This window comes from Coregonus lavaretus (assembly GCF_964263955.1).
Source record: "Coregonus lavaretus genome assembly, chromosome: 6".
Taxonomy (NCBI): domain Eukaryota; kingdom Metazoa; phylum Chordata; class Actinopteri; order Salmoniformes; family Salmonidae; genus Coregonus; species Coregonus lavaretus.
In genome coordinates this window covers 64338536-64357120 of record NC_139993.1, presented here as the reverse complement: position 1 = coordinate 64357120, position 18585 = coordinate 64338536, and the positions used below count along the sequence as shown (strand labels likewise).

The 18585-nt window shown below is 44.1% G+C and overlaps 2 protein-coding genes across 4 annotated transcripts in view; both read right to left on the bottom strand.

Moving 5' to 3' along the window:
- LOC311130933 (ras-related protein Rab-6B) overlaps window positions 1–9423 on the bottom strand; it is a gene marked incomplete at both ends in the record, with an annotated part of 129871 nt that extends 120448 nt beyond the window's left edge. For both annotated transcript variants that reach the window (XM_084163745.1, XM_084163746.1), the window contains one exon: window positions 9354–9423. In XM_084163745.1, the coding sequence (XP_084019871.1) occupies window positions 9354–9423 (70 nt within the window). The remainder of the gene's footprint in view (window positions 1–9353) is intronic.
- Window positions 9424–9981: 558 nt separating this feature from the next.
- LOC311130250 (solute carrier organic anion transporter family member 2A1-like) overlaps window positions 9982–18585 on the bottom strand; it is a 37218-nt gene continuing 28614 nt past the window's right edge. The window contains exons 10-15 of one of the 2 annotated variants that reach the window (XM_084162954.1): window positions 14895–15042; window positions 13147–13310; window positions 12855–12919; window positions 12105–12225; window positions 10580–11879; window positions 9982–10494 (exon numbers count right to left, since the gene is read on the bottom strand). In XM_084162954.1, coding sequence (XP_084019080.1) covers window positions 11759–11879; window positions 12105–12225; window positions 12855–12919; window positions 13147–13310; window positions 14895–15042 — 619 coding nt within the window. In that variant the 3' untranslated portion in view covers window positions 9982–10494; window positions 10580–11758. Of the gene's footprint in view, window positions 10495–10579; window positions 11880–12104; window positions 12226–12854; window positions 12920–13098; window positions 13311–14894; window positions 15043–18585 lie in introns of those variants that run through there. The other variant, XM_084162953.1, reaches the window with a different exon arrangement.

The following is an 18585-nucleotide window of genomic DNA, read 5'->3' as shown; positions in this document are numbered from 1 at the left end:
CTACATTTGACCAGGGGCCCACAGGGAATAGGGTGCCATTTGGAACGCATACACCATACATGAGCTCCAATGCAATAGAATACAGTAGGAAAGTCTTATAAACCAGTCTGGGGAATTATCACAACGTTCTCTGTTGGGCAGTAGGAATGTCTTATAAACCAGTCTGGGGAATGAGCACAACGTTCTCTGTTGGGCAGTAGGAATGTCTTATAAACCAGTCTGGGTAATTAGCACAACGTTCTCTGTTGGGCAGTAGGAATGTCTTATAAACCAGTCTGGGGAATTAGCACAACGTTCTCTGTTGGGCAGTAGGAATGTCTTATAAACCAGTCTGGGGCATTAGCACAACGTTCTCTGTTGGGCAGTAGGAATGTCTTATAAACCAGTCTGGGGAATTAGCACAACGTTCTCTGTTGGGCAGTAGGAATGTCTTATAAACCAGTCTGGGGCATTAGCACAACGTTCTCTGTTGGGCAGTAGCTCAGCTCAATGATATTTAGGGCCGTTGTGTTTTCACAATACTGATTGAGTAGTTATGAAGCGAGAGATGGGTAATCAATATTTGAATTGCTGGGCAGACTGCAGCCACTAAGAAGACAGGGGCAGTTTGAATGTAATGAAACAAACCAGAGAAATGCTGATCAGTCTGGTAAAGTTGTTTTCCACTCAGAACCCAACTTTGTCATTTAAACTATGTAACAGAGTTCCACAATTCCACCGGTAACAACAGAAATAGCTGTTTGATCTCAAGTTGTTTAGATATTAACAGTACTATATAAAGATTTCTCACAATATCAAGTCTATCCCACACACAGGGAAATGTGTGATTCCACATAACAACCAGACTGTATTTAGCCTGGTGGAGTTACTGAACTGGAGATCAGGATCAATAGTGTTCTCCCAATAACCTGATTCAGCAGCCTTTCACAAAGGTTAACGTCATACTGACGTTACGACGGTACGTTGTGTCATTACAACACTACGGTCATACCGACGTTACGACGGTACGTTGTGTCATTACAACACTACGGTCATACCGACGTTACGACGGTACGTTGTGTCATTACAACACTACGGTCATACCGACGTTACGACGGTACGTTGTGTCATTACAACACTACGGTCATACCGACGTTACGACGGTTCGTTTTGTCATTACAACACTACGGTCATACCGACGTTACGACGGTACGTTTTGTCATTACAACACTACGGTCATACCGACGTTACGACGGTACGTTGTGTCATTACAACACCACGGTCATACCGACGTTACGACGTTACGTTGTGTCATTACAACACTACGGTCATACCGACGTTACGACGGTACGTTGTGTCATTACAACACTACGGTCATACCGACGTTACGACGGTACGTTGTGTCATTACAACACTACGGTCATACCGACGTTACGACGTTACGTTGTGTCATTACAACACTACGGTCATACCGACGTTACGACGGTACGTTGTGTCATTACAACACTACGGTCATACCGACGTTACGACGGTACGTTGTGTCATTACAACACTACGGTCATACCGACGTTACGTTGTGTCATTACAACACTACGGTCATACCGACGTTACGACGGTACGTTGTGTCATTACAACACTACGGTCATACCGACATTTACGACGGTACGTTGTGTCATTACAACACTACGGTCATACCGACGTTACGACGGTACGTTGTGTCATTACAACACTACGGTCATACCGACGTTTACGACGGTACGTTGTGTCATTACAACACTACGGTCATACCGACGTTACGACGGTACGTTGTGTCATTACAACACTACGGTCATACTGACGTTACGACGTTACGTTGTGTCATTACAACACATAAAAAATACGTTATTACTCATGATTGATTGGCACAACAGATGTCCTGTTGCTTGTGTACCAGAGGTGAACTGCATCAGTAAAAACGCCTCAGTCTAAGCTATTTGGGGGACGCCACAAAAAACACTAATAGGTATTCATTTCCAAATGAAAAATGGTTCCTTTTGTAGAGCCATGTTTTGGCCAACACAAACACAGCTTGGTTTGATACAATATGAATGAGAAAAGGTTTTCCAGCATTTCTCCTGGGACATTGTGTCGATGGCTGAAACACCAAATCAAACAATGTCCTATGTGGCCTGGTCCAAAGTAGTGAACTATAGAGAGAATAGACTGTATTCCTTTAGACACGGTTGGGGAATAGTTAACTTACGAAATGTGTGACCTTTCAATAGAGTGCACTACCTGCCAGATGGAGGAGAAAGGGAGTTGGGGATTTTTAACTTGGTATATAAATGGGATTAGTTCTAGTAGTCTCTTCCAATTTTGTAAATGAAACGTTTTGGAGGTTAGGCCATGAGATTACGCCTTAACAGGTGTATATAAATTACAAATCATGAAATCCACCCTACGTAAAGTTCTAGAATAACTAACTTTGCATCATGACACTGTGGATGATAGAAGTCTCTCTGTCCCTCCCTGACTAAAAGAAGACAAGACATCTCTCTCGCTCTCTCTCGCTCTCTCTCCCTCTCCCTCGAGGTCCAGTGATTCAAGAAGATTTGAAAGCCAAGCAATTTTATGCTGTGCTGCTGCTCGGTGACTGAGTACTGAGAGAGTACTGTCTTGTAGGAGCGATCCATTTTCGTGAAGGGGTGGTGTACCTAATAAACTGGCCTGTGAATGTATATCAAAATGGTGCCATTTGAGACGCAAGCCTAAGATCTAAGTATTTGGGTTCAGTGAAAACAGCCTTGTATTACAGACAGACAGATATGTCGATGCTTCTACCACATGGATTCCCGTCGGTTTGTTTGAGGTGAAACCAACCGAGCTTCAGGGGATTGATTACCTCACAACAATTGGCTTTTGGATATCACACTACAAGTACTGTGTTTCTGCATCCCAAATGGCACGCTATTCCCTTTATAGTGCACTACTTTTGATGCTGGGAACTGGCCAAAAGTAGTGCACTATATAGGGAATAGGGTGCCATTTGTAACGTACAACAACTACTGTGTATACAGACTGCAGTGCCCACTGCTCCCTCATTAACCTGCCCAGGCCTAAACCCCTATGAGGAAATGACGTTAATGCAGAGGGGGGTTACCAGGATCATCTGTGAACCACTCCAACAATGACCCTTTACATTTTTTTCTGAGGCTCTGAGAGTTGGCGAAGACACCACTTCCGCAGTAAGCGTGAGTTGAGCAGGAAACACAGATCTGCAGGCTTAAAACCCTCCTCAGCTTTCACCGGCCAGAGAAGTTAGAGCCAGATGAAAACCCTCCTCAGCTTTCACCGGCCAGAGAAGTTAGAGCCAGATGAAAACCCTCCTCAGCTTTCACCGGCCAGAGAAGTTAGAGCCAGATGAAAACCCTCCTCAGCTTTCACCGGCCAGAGAAGTTAGAGCCAGACACGTCGCCAACCTCCGCACAGCTCCAGACCTGGGTTCAAATACCATTTGAAATCTTTCAAATACTTTGAGTGCCAGATGGGCGATGTTTGCACTTTTAAAACATTTCTATTGGTTCCATTGCAACAAGCAAGCACAGATACAGAATTGTCAATGATTTCCAATAGTATTTGAACCCGGGTACAACACAGCCCAGGCAGCAAGGTAGAGGAGAACAGAGGACAGCTAACCAGCCAGCCAGGAGGAGAAGCGTCTTCTCTGACAACTCATTCAACATTCTCCCGGCATGAAAGGTGCTACCACCACCCACTACCCACCACCCACCACCCACCACCGACTACCCACCACCCACTACCCACCACGACTACCCACTCTCCACTACCCACTCTCCACCACCCACCACCCACCACCCACTCTCCACCACCCACCACCCACTCTCCACCACCCACCACACACTACCCACCACCCACTCTCCACCACCCACCACTGACTACCCTCCACCCACTACCCACCACCCACTCTCCACTACCCACTCTCCACTCTCCACTACCCACCATGACTACCCACTCTCCACTACCCACCACCCACTCTCCACCACCCACCACCCACTCTCCACCACCCACTCTCCACCACCCACTCTCCAACACCCACTCTCCACTACCCACTCTCCACTACCCACCATGACTACCCACTCTCCACTACCCACCACCCACTCTCCACCACACACTACCCACCACACACTACCCACCACCCACTCTCCACCACCCACTACTCACCAACCACTACCCACCACCGACTACCCACTCTCCACCACCCACCACCCGCCACCCACTATTCACCACCCACTACCCACTCTCCACCACCCACTCTCCACTACCCACCACCCACTCTCCACTACCCACCACCCACTACCCATTCTCCACTACCCACCATGACTACCCACTCTCCACTACCCACTTCCCACTCTCCACCACCCACTACCTACCACCCACTACCCACCACCCACTCTCCACTACCCACCACACACCACCCACTCTCCACCACCCACCACCCACTCTCCACCACCCACCACTACCCACCACCCACTCTCCACTACCCACCACCCACTACCCACCACGACTACCCACTCTCCACTACCCACCACCCACTCTCCACCACCCACTACCCACTCTCCACCACCCACCACTCACTACCCACTACCCACCACCCACTCTCCACCACCCACTCTCCACTACCTACCACCCACCACCCACTCTCCACTACCCACCACCCACTACCCATTCTCCACTACCCACCATGACTACCCACTCTCCACTACCCACCACCCACTCTCCACCACCTACCACCCACTACCCACCACACACTACCCACCACCCACTCTCCACTACCCACCACCCACTCTTTACTACCCACCACCCACTCTCTTACCACCCACCACCCACCACCCACTACTCACCACCCACTACCGACTACCCACTCTCCACTACCCACCACCCACTACCCACTCTCTACTACCCACAACCCACCACCCACCTTCCACCACTCACTACCCACTCTCTACCACCCACCACCCACTACCCATTCTCCACTACCCACCATGACTACCCACTCTCCACTACCCACCACCCACTCTCCACCACCTACCACCCACTACCCACCACACACTACCCACCACCCACTCTCCACTACCCACCACCCACTCTTTACTACCCACCACCCACTCTCTTACCACCCACCACCCACCACCCACTACTCACCACCCACTACCGACTACCCACTCTCCACTACCCACCACCCACTACCCACTCTCTACTACCCACAACCCACCACCCACCTTCCACCACTCACTACCCACTCTCTACCACCCACCACCCACTACCCACCACCCACAGTTTTGCCTTCTAAATCATAATGAATAAGAGGAGGGACCTGATCCTAGATCATCAGCCCTACTCTGAGACGCTTTATGGATGAACAGAGCCTCAGACCAAAGAGTTTCTAAACCCAGAGGAGCAACATCGCAAGACTTCCGGGAATGCTTGCGAAAAGGCACAACCTAGATTAGAGACAACGTCTTAAGTAGTTGAACATGTTATTGCTCCAACCTCGTGAAAGTGACAGACTGACACGTTTTCACTTTTGTCAAAAACAACTTTATATCAAAGGAGTGCCTTTGAATTCACGGCCTGCACATTGACGACGGTCAGACTCGATGACGTGTTTCTGTGCATGAGCTTAGCTAGCCAACGTCGCCATGACATCGCCTACGATCGTGATGGGGGATTTCTATTGGACTGCCTATTTTCAGACTGTGCCGTCTTTGGTCAGACCATTCAGGCCTCAACACTTCATAAAGACCCTCCACCATCATTTCCACTGAGTTCTTCAGTCAGCTGGGTGGATGCATTAACCCTCCACTCCAACAAGTGTGATGTGTTGCCATGCTCTCCACAGCTTTATGGGCCTCTGAGATCACACACACTCCTCTCCTTTCCCCCTCCTGATATACTTCAGTCCTCTCCTTTACATTAATAAATGATGGACGATCTGTCCTTTACATTAATAAATGATGGTTGATCTGTCCTTTACATTAATAAATGATGGTCGATCTGTCCTTTACATTAATAAATGATGGTCGATCTGTCCTTTACATTAATAAATGATGGTCGATCTGTCCTTTACATTAATACATGATGGTTGATCTGTCCTTTACATTAATAAATGATGGTCGATCTGTCCTTTACATTAATAAATGATGGTTGATCTGTCCTTTACATTAATAAATGATGGTTGATCTGTCCTTTACATTAATAAATGATGGTTGATCTGTCCTTTACATTACTAAATTATGGTTGATCTGTCCTTTACATTAATAAATTATGGTTGATCTGTCCTTTACATTAATAAATGATGGTGTTAGTCGATCTGTCCTTTACATTAATAAATTATGGTCGATCTGTCCTTTACATTAATAAATGATGGTCGATCTGTCCTTTACATTAATAAATGATGGTCGATCTGTCCTTTACATTAATAAATGATGGTTGATCTGTCCTTTACATTAATAAATTATGGTTGATCTGTCCTTTACATTAATAAATGATGGTTGATCTGTCCTTTACATTAATAAATGATGGTTGATCTGTCCTTTACATTACTAAATGATGGTTGATCTGTCCTTTACATTAATACATTATGGTTGATCTGTCCTTTACATTAATAAATGATGGTGTTAGTCGATCTGTCCTTTACATTAATAAATGACGGTTGATCTGTCCTTTACATTAATAAATGATGGTTGATCTGTCCTTTACATTAATAAATGATGGACGATCTGTCCTTTACATTAATAAATGATGGTTGATCTGTCCTTTACATTAATAAATGATGGTCGATCTGTCCTTTACATTAATAAATGATGGTTGATCTGTCCTTTACATTAATAAATGATGGTTGATCTGTCCTTTACATTAATAAATGATGGTCGATCTGTCCTTTACATTAATAAATGATGGTCGATCTGTCCTTTACATTAATAAATGATGGTCGATCTGTCCTTTACATTAATAAATGATGGTTGATCTGTCCTTTACATTAATAAATGATGGTTGATCTGTCCTTTACATTAATAAATGATGGTTGATCTGTCCTTTACATTAATAAATGATGGTTGATCTGTCCTTTACATTAATAAATGATGGTTGATCTGTCCTTTACATTAATAAATTATGGTGTTAGTCGATCTGTCCTTTACATTAATAAATGATGGTCGAGCTGTCCTTTACATTAATAAATGATGGTCGAGCTGTCCTTTACATTAATAAATGATGGTTGATCTGTCCTTTACATTAATAAATGATGGTCGATCTGTCCTTTACATTAATAAATGATGGTTGATCTGTCCTTTACATTAATAAATGATGGTCGATCTGTCCTTTACATTAATAAATGATGGTGTTAGTCGAGGGTTCCGCAGAGGGTTCTACATGGAACTCAAAAGGGTTCTAGCTAGAACCAAAAAGGGTTCTCCTATGGGGACCTGCGAAGAACCCTTTTGGAACCCTTTTTTGTAAGAGTGTGGAGCAGAGCCTCCAGTGTCTGAATGTGGATACACTAAAGCTGGGCCCTGGTCAACGGGAAAGAATTATATAGCTGTGTTTAAGAAATAGACTCCCTCCCCCATAGGGTCTGGGTTGCACTGGGCTATGGCTCTGCACAACGTGATAACACAAGCCCCAGTCAGGACCCCCTCCTCTCCTCTCCACTGCAGGCTTTATTTAAAATGAGGCTAGGAGTTCAGTTAAGTTCAGCTCTGCAGCCTGGACAGACACCTCTCCTGAAATGGCCCCAAACTACAACCAAAACAAACTGCAAATGCATCCAACAAGTGTGTAGAGTCACAAGCTTGATGTAGTCATTGCGTGCTAGGAATATAGGACCACATACTAAACTTTTGACTACTTAATTTATAAGAATATTTAGGGGTGTCAATCATTTTGACCCCTACCTTTTTGAGAAAAATAAATATTACTTGTTAAACAAAATCTCTTTCTCTGAGCGATTGTATTAGTATAAAACAATATAATTTCCCAATTTCTTGGAGCATACAATATAGCTCAGTATTTAAATGATTTATTATATAAAGTCATTATTTCTCATCTTTATCAAGGGGGTCAATTATTTCAGACCCACTGAAACATAACCATTGTTTCCTCACATCTCTTTCTTTCTTTCTCTTTCTGTCTCTCTCTCTCCCTCTCCATCCCTCTCTCTCTCCCTCTCCATCCCTCTCTCTCTCTCACTCCCTCCCTCCCTCTCATCTCTCTCTCCCTCCCTCTCATCTCTTTCTCTCCCTCCCTCCCTCTCCATTCCTCTCCCCCCCCCCCCCCCCTCTCTCTCTGAAAACAAACCTCTTGACTTCTCTACACACCACATGAACCTACATGAAGAGATGTAACAAGTCTCATAAGATGGTGTGGAGTAGTGGAGCCTTTAGGGACAAACTGAGCCAAGATAAGCCAGGGATAAGTTGGTCATCATATGGTCATCAGTCTATCTATTCATAATAACCTTTAATTGGGATGATATATTTTATACTACACCACATTTTCCAGCGCACTTCACTATGCACATTACCAAATGACTTAGTCATCCTCTGGAGCTAGAGAGAGAGAGAGCGAGAGAGAGAGCGAGAGAGAGACAGAGAGAGAGACAGAGAGAGAGAGAACAGAGAGAGAGAGAATACAGTGACAGAGAGAGAGAGCGAGAGAGAGAATACAGTGGCAGAGAGAGAGACAGAGAGAGAGAGAGAGAACAGAGAGAGAGAGAACAGAGAGAGAAAGAGAGAGAATACAGTGGCAGAGAGACTGCAGCTACACAAGTTCTCCCACCGACAGACACTGGCAACCTGGGTGTGTCTCAGCCATACACAGAATAATTAATTAATTAACTTATCTCTTTTAAACCACAGCACTCCCATTTGAGACAATCTCATCGCACAAACACCACCCATTTCAGATAACAATCGTAGCCTACATATCGATGACAAGCTACAATTATATTAGCGTTATAAAATGTGAATTATTGTGACACTGACTGCAAAAATCATAATGTTTTGCCCCTGCTGTGCGTAAAGTCTAATCAAACAATAAATAGCCCCGAACAATTAAATGCATAGACTGACATTATAAACACCTTATACTGGTGTCGTCTGAACTATTTTCAACAGATAAAACATAAGAAAAACTTGCTTGACATTTTCCCATAGAAAATGTAGTACATTATGTGACTAAGAGCAACATGTACAGCAGGCCTATAGATAAAGAGATCATTTAAACTTCTTTTATCGACAGTGAACACCCAGCAGGTGCACACAGACAGCTTCCCCAAATGGAAATAGAACTTCTCCCGAGGATTCTGAATGACTTACCGCTTTGCTCCCCGAGAAAGACCAGTTTGAATTTTCTTAAGGGGTTCCCAAAGTCACTACCCACAGACATGTTTTTGGGGCGGATTTCTAAAAGAGTAGGAGAATGAAACGCTTGTTCCCCAGCGGTCCGGGGTTGTGGTGCTGATGATGCTGTAAACTGAAAAGCGACGCCTCAACCCGTTCAATCCGCTCTCTCAGCGATGGGAGTGCTACTGCACTGGATAGCCTGCTGTCCCTTTCAACGCCGATATGCGCATGTGCGGCTCTCTGTTTGTCTGCCGGCCCCTCCCTTTCTGCTCTGGCACCTGACGTCATGCGAAACGGAAGTAAAGGGAAAGCTTTCCCCTACTCTTTTTTTTTTTTTACTCTTGTGCACTACATTTTATATTAGTTAGGTCATTAGCCCTACTCTGTTTGAAACCCCTTCCGTTACATCTTGCTCCAACTCTAGTACTTGAGTGACCCATGATGATTACACAGACAGACAGACAGACAGACAGACAGACAGACAGACAGACAGACAGACAGACAGACAGACAGACAGACAGACAGACAGACAGACAGACAGAGAAAGATAATCCCTTTTTCCCATTTCTTAACTTTTCCAACACAATATAACAATTTGTCAATATAAACAAACATTTTATTATTTACAGAAGTTACATTCATTTGTTGCTGCATATAAAAGGCACGTAAATTAAGACTATCTAAAACTGACCATATTGTATTGGCGTTCAATTTCAACAAGAGAACACATACTTAAACAGTGTAATTGATATTTGATGCATAGAATATTATTGTGATTAAAGCTGATGAGATATTGATCATATGATTATAAAATTACCATTCTGTGTATAAAACATAAATATCTCAAACAAAAACTCAGAGTCTCTATAATGTCACTCACCAAATGCCTCTGTGTTAGAGACAAAATATTAAGCTAGCTTTAACTTTTTGCCTTCTGCAACTAGAAACCTGAATTGACAACATCCCTGGGTTAACAGCAAGTATACAGTTTTCAATGTGCACCCAAAGACTACATGTTTCATCCTTCAAATGACCTACATCACCACCTTTCACTGCCACTGAACCCCCTTTCCCCATGTGGGGATACTGAACCCCCTTTCCCCATGTGGGGATACTGAACCCCCTTTCCCCATGTGGGGATACTGAACCCCCTTTCCCCATGTGGGGATACTGAACCCCCTTTCCCCATGTGGGGATACTGAACCCCCTTCCCCATGTGGGGATAGTGAATCTCCTTCCCCATGTAGGGATAGTGAATCTCCTTCCCCATGTAGGGATAGTGAATCTCCTTCCCCATGTAGGGATAGTGAATCTCCTTCCCCATGTGGGGATAGTGAATCTCCTTCCCCATGTAGGGATAGTGAATCTCCTTCCCCATGTAGGGATAGTGAATCTCCTTCCCCATGTAGGGATAGTGAATCTCCTTCCCCATGTAGGGATAGTGAATCTCCTTCCCCATGTGGGGATAGTGAATCTCCTTCCCCATGTAGGGATAGGGAATCTCCTTCCCCATGTAGGGATAGTGAATCTCCTTCCCCATGTAGGGATAGTGAATCTCCTTCCCCATGTAGGGATAGTGAATCTCCTTCCCCATGTGGGGATAGTGAATCTCCTTCCCCATGTAGGGATAGTGAATCTCCTTCCCCATGTAGGGATAGTGAATCTCCTTCCCCATGTAGGGATAGTGAATCTCCTTCCCCATGTAGGGATACTGAATCTCCTTCCCCATGTGGGGATAGTGAATCTCCTTCCCCATGTGGGGATAGTGAATCTCCTTCCCCATGTGGGGATAGTGAATCTCCTTCCCCATGTGGGGATAGTGAATCTCCTTCCCCATGTAGGGATAGTGAATCTCCTTCCCCATGTAGGGATAGTGAATCTCCTTCCCCATGTGGGGATAGTGAATCTCCTTCCCCATGTAGGGATAGTGAATCTCCTTCCCCATGTGGGGATAGTGAATCTCCTTCCCCATGTAGGGATAGTGTAGGAGTCTAGGATAGTCAAAGGGTGCTATAGTGTCCTGAATGAGTGTTATAGTATCCATACCAGAGCTGGAGTGTCCTTCAGTGCTGAGGTTACTCCAACAGGAGGATCAGGTGGGGTTGAGAGTACTTTTAGCAGACCGTTGAAACAGTCTATGGTTGAAAGGCATAGTGGACCTCAGGGCACCTGACATTGCCCACTGGTAGGGTGATAGGCGAGTCTCTTCTCTCATGTGAGACGGGTTAGGTGGATCAGGTGGGTAAAGGAGAGCTCATTCAGACAGAATACCTCTCAGCAGACTGTTGAAAGGAAGTAGTGGACCTGAGACTATTCTTTAAAGTGAGATGGGAGAGAGGGAGGAGGGGGGAGAGCCAGGCGGTCAGTTGTATCCCAGATCAGAGTGGTCCATCAGGCCTCTTCTCCAGGCTGTACTCCCTGGTCCTCTGGACCTTCCAGCCCACCACCCCCAGCAGGAAGATCCCCATCACCTTGAAGCCCATCTGCAGGCCCAGGTACCTTCAGAAATACGATAGGGCAGGAGGGTTAGAGCTAGTTTAGCATGACTCTATTTATCACATTCCCACCTGTAGGTTCAGGTACCTGCAGGGAAATCAATCAACCAATCAGTCAATCAATCCAGTCAACCATCCAATCACCAATCAACCAATAAATTAATAAATTAATCATTATAACTTGTCTAATTGAAGCATAACATTAGTTGTATAAAGTACTTTTTCTTACCTGTTCCTCAGTATGGTATTGTCATAGTAACCACAGCCCAGCCGGTTGCCACAGGCATGTTTCCACCAGATACAGGAGCTGTCGATGGCAATGCCGAACAGGGCTGGGGCTGGCAACCAGGCTAGAATAGAGAAGGACAGGGTCACATAATATATAAATCATATTATATACAGGAGCTGTGGATGGTCATGCCGAAGAGGGCTGGGTCTGGTAACCAGGCTAGAATAGAGAAGGACAGGATCACATAATATATCAATCATATTATATACAGGAGCTGTGGATGGTCATGCCAAAGAGGGCTGGGGCTGGTAACCAGGCTAGAATAGAGAAGGACAGGATCACATAATATATCAATCATATTATATACAGGAGCTGTGGATGGTCATGCTGAACAGGGCTGGGTCTGGTAACCAGGCTAGAATAGAGAAGGACAGGATCACATAATATATAAATCATATTATATACAGGAGCTGTCGATGGCAATGCCGAACTGGGCTGGGGCTGGTAACCAGGCTGTTATAAAACAATAATATGAGGCCCCCCTTACACATAACTGTAAAGAGTTGTCATCCACTAGATACACATAACTGTAAACAGTTGTCATCCACTAGAGGGCACTCTAACACTACATTGACACAATAAAGACGGGTCATTACCAGGTGGGGTGGATTTGATATGGTATTATATTCCATTGTGTGTTGTTTTACAACATCTGTCTTTATGAAGTATACATCTAAAAAGGACACTTACCAAGCACTCTCAAGAGTAGGAACTGGACTCCTATGGCAAAAGATTTATCTTCATGGGGAACAGTTCTGAAACAATTCATGCAAAGTAAGATACAATACATTAAAAACAGATTTATAATGTTTTAGCCTAAATAGTCATGTCCATTGTTTTTGCTCTCTATGTGCTACTCATGAGGAGTATTCCACATCAAATTTAATTAAATGAACAATTAAATGAAATTACATTTTATCCAGCCATTATTTACCTGAGGACCATCATATAGATGGGGTTGTGTGTTAGGGAGGGAGGTTACCTGAGGACCATCATATAGATGGGGTTGTGTGTTAGGGAGGCGATCATTCCGGCCAGAGAGATGATGAACATGACAGGAAGCAGGAAGTGAGGACATTGGTTGGGGCAGGGTCCGGGGCGGGCAGTACGCTGGCTGTGACCTATACAGATGCAGTCCGTGTACTCCTACAGCAGGAGAACAGAGAAGACACCAGTGTCAATATGTAAAGATAGATAACATATACAGCAAATGTACAAATGACTTGTTTTCATTAAGACAAATGGCTAAATTGTGAACGATAGTTACCCTATATTGATTTGAAAGTACTGTGTACTTAATCAATGTATATTTACAAAACGAACTACAGTTAACATCTTGGTCTGAATTGAAGTCTAAATAATTCAACATAATGGCCATGCGTTGAGTATTATGTACACTAAGTCAAGTCAATATAACTAAAACTATTAGCCTTGCCGCAGTCCTCCTGCCAGTGGATTACTCTCCTACTGTAACATCTATAAGTGGTTTAACTCCACTTAAAACACTTCCTGTGTCCCAGGGCTGATTACAGATCGATCGGACTGGCCCATTGATTGTTAACCATCCATATTGTGTAGCTGTACTGTAGGTAGATACTGTGGCACACAGTCAGACACTTAGAGCTAGGTCTGGCTGGCTGCCCTGCTGACCAATACACTCTTCTCCCGCCTAGACTGGGGGAGTTTAATCAGTTCCAACGGTTGAAGATTTAGACCTTACAGATGTAGGATCTTAATTTGACCAGTTTCTCACAGCAGGAAAATACCAGGACATTGCCCTGCAGTAACAGGAAATGTGAATTATTGTGTGGATTATAATTATTGGACATTTCTGAAGGGGTTGATCATTTTTTTTCTTAGGGCAAATCAAGTCTGGAAACTTTAGAAGCCTTTTTCAACCTTGAGTACACTACAATCCGTGGAGGAAAAAGTACCCAATTGTCATACTTGAGTAAAAGTAAAGATACCTTAATAGAAAATGACTCAAGCGAAAGTCACCCAGTAAAATACTACTTGAGTAAAAGTCAAAAAGTATTTGGTTTTAAATATACTTAAGTATCAAACGTAAATGTAATTGCTCAAATATACTTAAGTATCAAAAGTAAAAGTTTAAATCATTTCAAATTCCTTATAATAAGCAAACCAGACGGCACCATTTTCTTGTTTTATTTATTTACTGATAGCCAGGGGCACACTCCAACACTCAGACATAATTTACAAATGAAGCATGTGTTTAGTGAGTCCACCAGATCAGAGGCTGTAGGGATGACCAGGGATGTTCTCTTGATAAGTGTGTGAATTAGACAATTGTCCTGTCCTGCTAAGCATTCAAAATGTAACGAGTACTTTTGGGTGTCAGGGAAAATGTATGGAGTAAAAACTACATAAATTCCCTTATAAACGTAGTGAAGTTAAAAAGTTGTCAAAAATATAAATAGTAAAGTACAGATACCCCCCAAAAAACTACTTAAGTAGTACTTTAAAGTATTTTTACTTAAGTACTTTACACCACTGACTACACGTTTGCATTTCCTGATGTGCAGGGCATTTCCTGCAACAACAGGGTGATCAAATTAAGATCCTACATCTGTAACGGAGTGTTTTTTTTAACCATTTGTTCAATTATACCATACTGCTTCCCTAATTATTCCCCATTATGACTTATCTATATAGAATCAAAGCAGATGAATGGGTCCTCGTCAGAAAGCCTGAGATTAAATGGCCACCTACCAGAACCCTGAATTTGTTCTTGGGGTCTTTGGTGTACTCTTTGCAGCCTGCATGGCATGGAGACAGGTACTCAGTGTTGTCAGATCCACACACTGGGTTAAAGGCGTTAGCAGGACAGGAGCAGTTGGAATAACAGGTAGCCAGAAACCTGTGGGTGGGGAGAAGATGTTTAGCAGAGAGTTAGGGTGTCACAATAGTTATACCCCCTTTTTTCACATTATTGTGCTGAAATGTGCTGAGCTAGCTCAGATGTTGTCTTTTCATATTGTCCTTCCCAGCACGGTTCCAGCAACTATGGTGGATGCCTAAGCAGACCAGATGAGTACAAGGCCAGCTAGGCTTGGCTCAGCTCAGTAGTGTGAAAATGCCATTTCCATGTTTATACAAGGGTTATGGGATCACAGCAGAACTCTGGGTGGAGGTAAGTTAATCCGTAGAGCTCTGGGTGAGTTCATTTAATTTCATCAGCAGAGCTCTGTGTTGAGTTCAGTTCATCAGCAGAGCTCTGTGTTGAGTTCAGTTCATCAGCAGAGCTCTGTGTTGAGTTCAGTTCATCAGCAGAGCTCTGTGTTGAGTTCAGTTCATCAGCAGAGCTCTGTGTTGAGTTCAGTTCATCAGCAGAGCTCTGGGTGGAGTTAAGTTCATAAGCAGAGCTCTGTGTTGAGTTAAGTTCATCAGCAGAGCTTTGTTTTGAGTTAAGTTCATCAGCAGAGCTCTGGGGGAGTTAAGTTCATCAGCAGAGTTCTGGGTGGAGTTAAGTTCATCAGCAGAGCTCTGGGTGGAGTTAAGTTCATCAGCAGAGCTTTGTTTTGAGTTAAGTTCATCAGCAGAGCTCTGGTTGGAGTTAAGCTCATCAGCAGAGCTCTGTGTTGAGTTAAGTTCATTAGCAGAGCTCTGGGGGAGTTAAGTTCATTAGCAGAGTTCTGGGGGAGTTAAGTTCGTCAGCACAGTTCTGGGTGAGTTAAGTTTGACAGTAGAGCTCAGTGCCAAATCACATAACAGAAGACAAAAGAGATATGGGGTTATGGGGTAAAGGCCAGGGTTCCTGTTAATGTTATTTGTTGTTCATTAGCCTCTGTTTGGTATTGTACTGTAGTAACAACATTCCTAGTTGTTTGGGTTCACCAGTGGCACAGCGCCAAACAGTAGCCTTATCTTAGTGTCACAAGTGGCTAGTTATTTAACTACAAAGTTCACAAGGTTCCATATGTTTGCTTGTGTGATATCAAAGGTAAGCTACATTAAGTTAATTATCCTCAAGACCTGACAATATTGTAAATGATGGGCTTGTGCAAGTATTTCACCAGACTCTTTCTTTATCCAATTAACTAAAATGCTTCTGTACTCTAGTCCTCATGACCTCCTTCAAAACCTTCAAAACATCAACTGTCAAACTACAGAGACAGTACCACACCATCCCCAAAATGACAAACAGACACATCAACAACAGCCCAATCAACCAGGGCTACATGGCCCAATCAACCAGGACATGACTCAATCAACCAGGGCTACATGGCCCAATCAACCAGGGCTACATGGCCCAATCAACCAGGGCTACATGGCCCAATCAACCAGGGCTACATGGCCCAATCAACCAGGGCTACATGGCCCAATCAACCAGCACCTGGCCCAATCAACCAGCACCTGGCCCAATCAACCAGCACCTGGCCCAATCAACCAGGGCCACATGGCCCTATCAACCAGGACATGGCCCAACCTAGGGTGACCATACGTCCTCTTTTTCCCTGACATGTCCTCCTTTTGGACCTAAAAAAATGTGTCCTGCCGGGATATTATTTCAAAATCTCCCAAAATGTCCGGGATTCGGCTTTTGCTTTCTACAGTCGCCATTCATTGTGTGCGTTTTGCCTTGCTTTGACCTTTCTCTTTAGGTCCCGCCTTCTCACACGCCACCATTGGTCGGTCATGTAGGCCTACGCAAACATTGGTCAGACTGCATCTCAATCATTACCCTCGCCATGGGAACAGCCAAGAGACAGAGCAGCAGCTTGCTTGTCAACAGTGGCACATGGCTCCAGAACAGCGTAAAAATGGCCAAACGCAAATGTAAATTCACAGACGATTTACAGAGAAAATTCCCGTGTTTTCGTCTTGGTCGGGATCCGTGTGAAGCAGAATGCAAAGCTACGTGTCAGTGTCAAATAAAGGTGCTAGCGAACTAGAAGGCCACATAAGCTCTGCAAAACACAAAATTGCAGCTAAAGGAGAAAGTTCGTCAGGTAAATTAACAGACTGTTTTTGTGAGAGCAGGTAAAACAGAAGATGCTGTTACTGCTGCGGAGGGAGTTTTTGCATTCCACACCACGAAGCATCACAATAGCTACAGATCAATGGACTGCACGGCTGCCTTGTTAAAAAAGGCTTTCCCTGATTCCGAGACTGCGCGAAAATCTTCAAGCGCTCGTACTAAGACCGAAGCAATAGTTAACGCTGTGATAACACCACATTCTGTCGACATAGCTCTGAAAGCACTAGAAGAGATACCTTAGTGTGGGGTTTCTACTGATGGGAGCAATCGCGGTGCTGGGAAAATATTCCCTCTGCTTATTCAGTATTTTGATTGGAAGAATGGTGGCGTGCAAAGTAAATTAGTCGGAAGTTAAAAACACTCCAAACGAGACAGCTGATACGATCGCGCAATACATCAAAGAAACACTGGGAAATAATGGGATTTTTTCAAAATGTATTGCATTTACAGGTGACAACTTCAATACAATGTTCGGGGGAATCCGGCGAGATGAAGAAGGAAATGATGTTTTCGCAAACTTAAAGAAGTCATTGCAGAACAAGTATTTAATCGGCGTGGACTGCCCAGCACACGTCTTGAACAATTGTGTTCATTACGGGGCAGACACACTAGATGTCCATATTGAGAACATCATCTTCAAAATATGTCAATACTTTCACATCTACACTGTGCGCACAGAGAATCTGAAGGAGTACTGTGAATTTGTTGATGTTGAATACAGAAGTCTCCTTTCTCACAGCAAGACGCGATGGCTGTCATTATTCCCAGGTATTGAGAGGCTGCTACGGATGTTTCCAGCCTTGAAAGCATTATTTTTGTCACAGGAAAAAACACCCTCCTTGATCAATACGTTTTTTGAAGATGAGTTCAGTGAAATTTACCTCTGGCACATGCACTCACTCATGTGTGTTTCATTCACACATTCAGGAGATGGAAAGGGAGAGCAATTCAATTGTGGAAGTGAAGAACCTTTTTGAACAAAGTCCACACCATGCTTCTTGAACGCAAGACCAATAACTTCATGTCCCTTAAAGTTAAGGGACTATTGGCACAAAAGCACAATGATGGACTTGGTAAGAATTGTGACCATTTCATTGCTCAAGTACAGGGTCTGTACAGTTCATTACATTTACGTCATTTAGCAGACGCTCTTATCCAGAGCGACTTACAAATTGGTGCATTCACCTTATAGCCAGTGGGATAACCACTTTTCAATGATTTTTTAGTTTTTTTTTTGGGGGGGGGGGGGGGGGGGGGGGTAGAAAGATTACTTTATCCTATCCCAGGTATTCCTTAAAGAGTTCATGCCTGGAGTATCTGGAGAAATGGACGGCACCCACGGAGGTGTTCTCCTCTTTCATGAGGATGGATCTGAGTGAGACGCCTGACTAGAATGACATAGAAGCCAGTATCAAACACCCG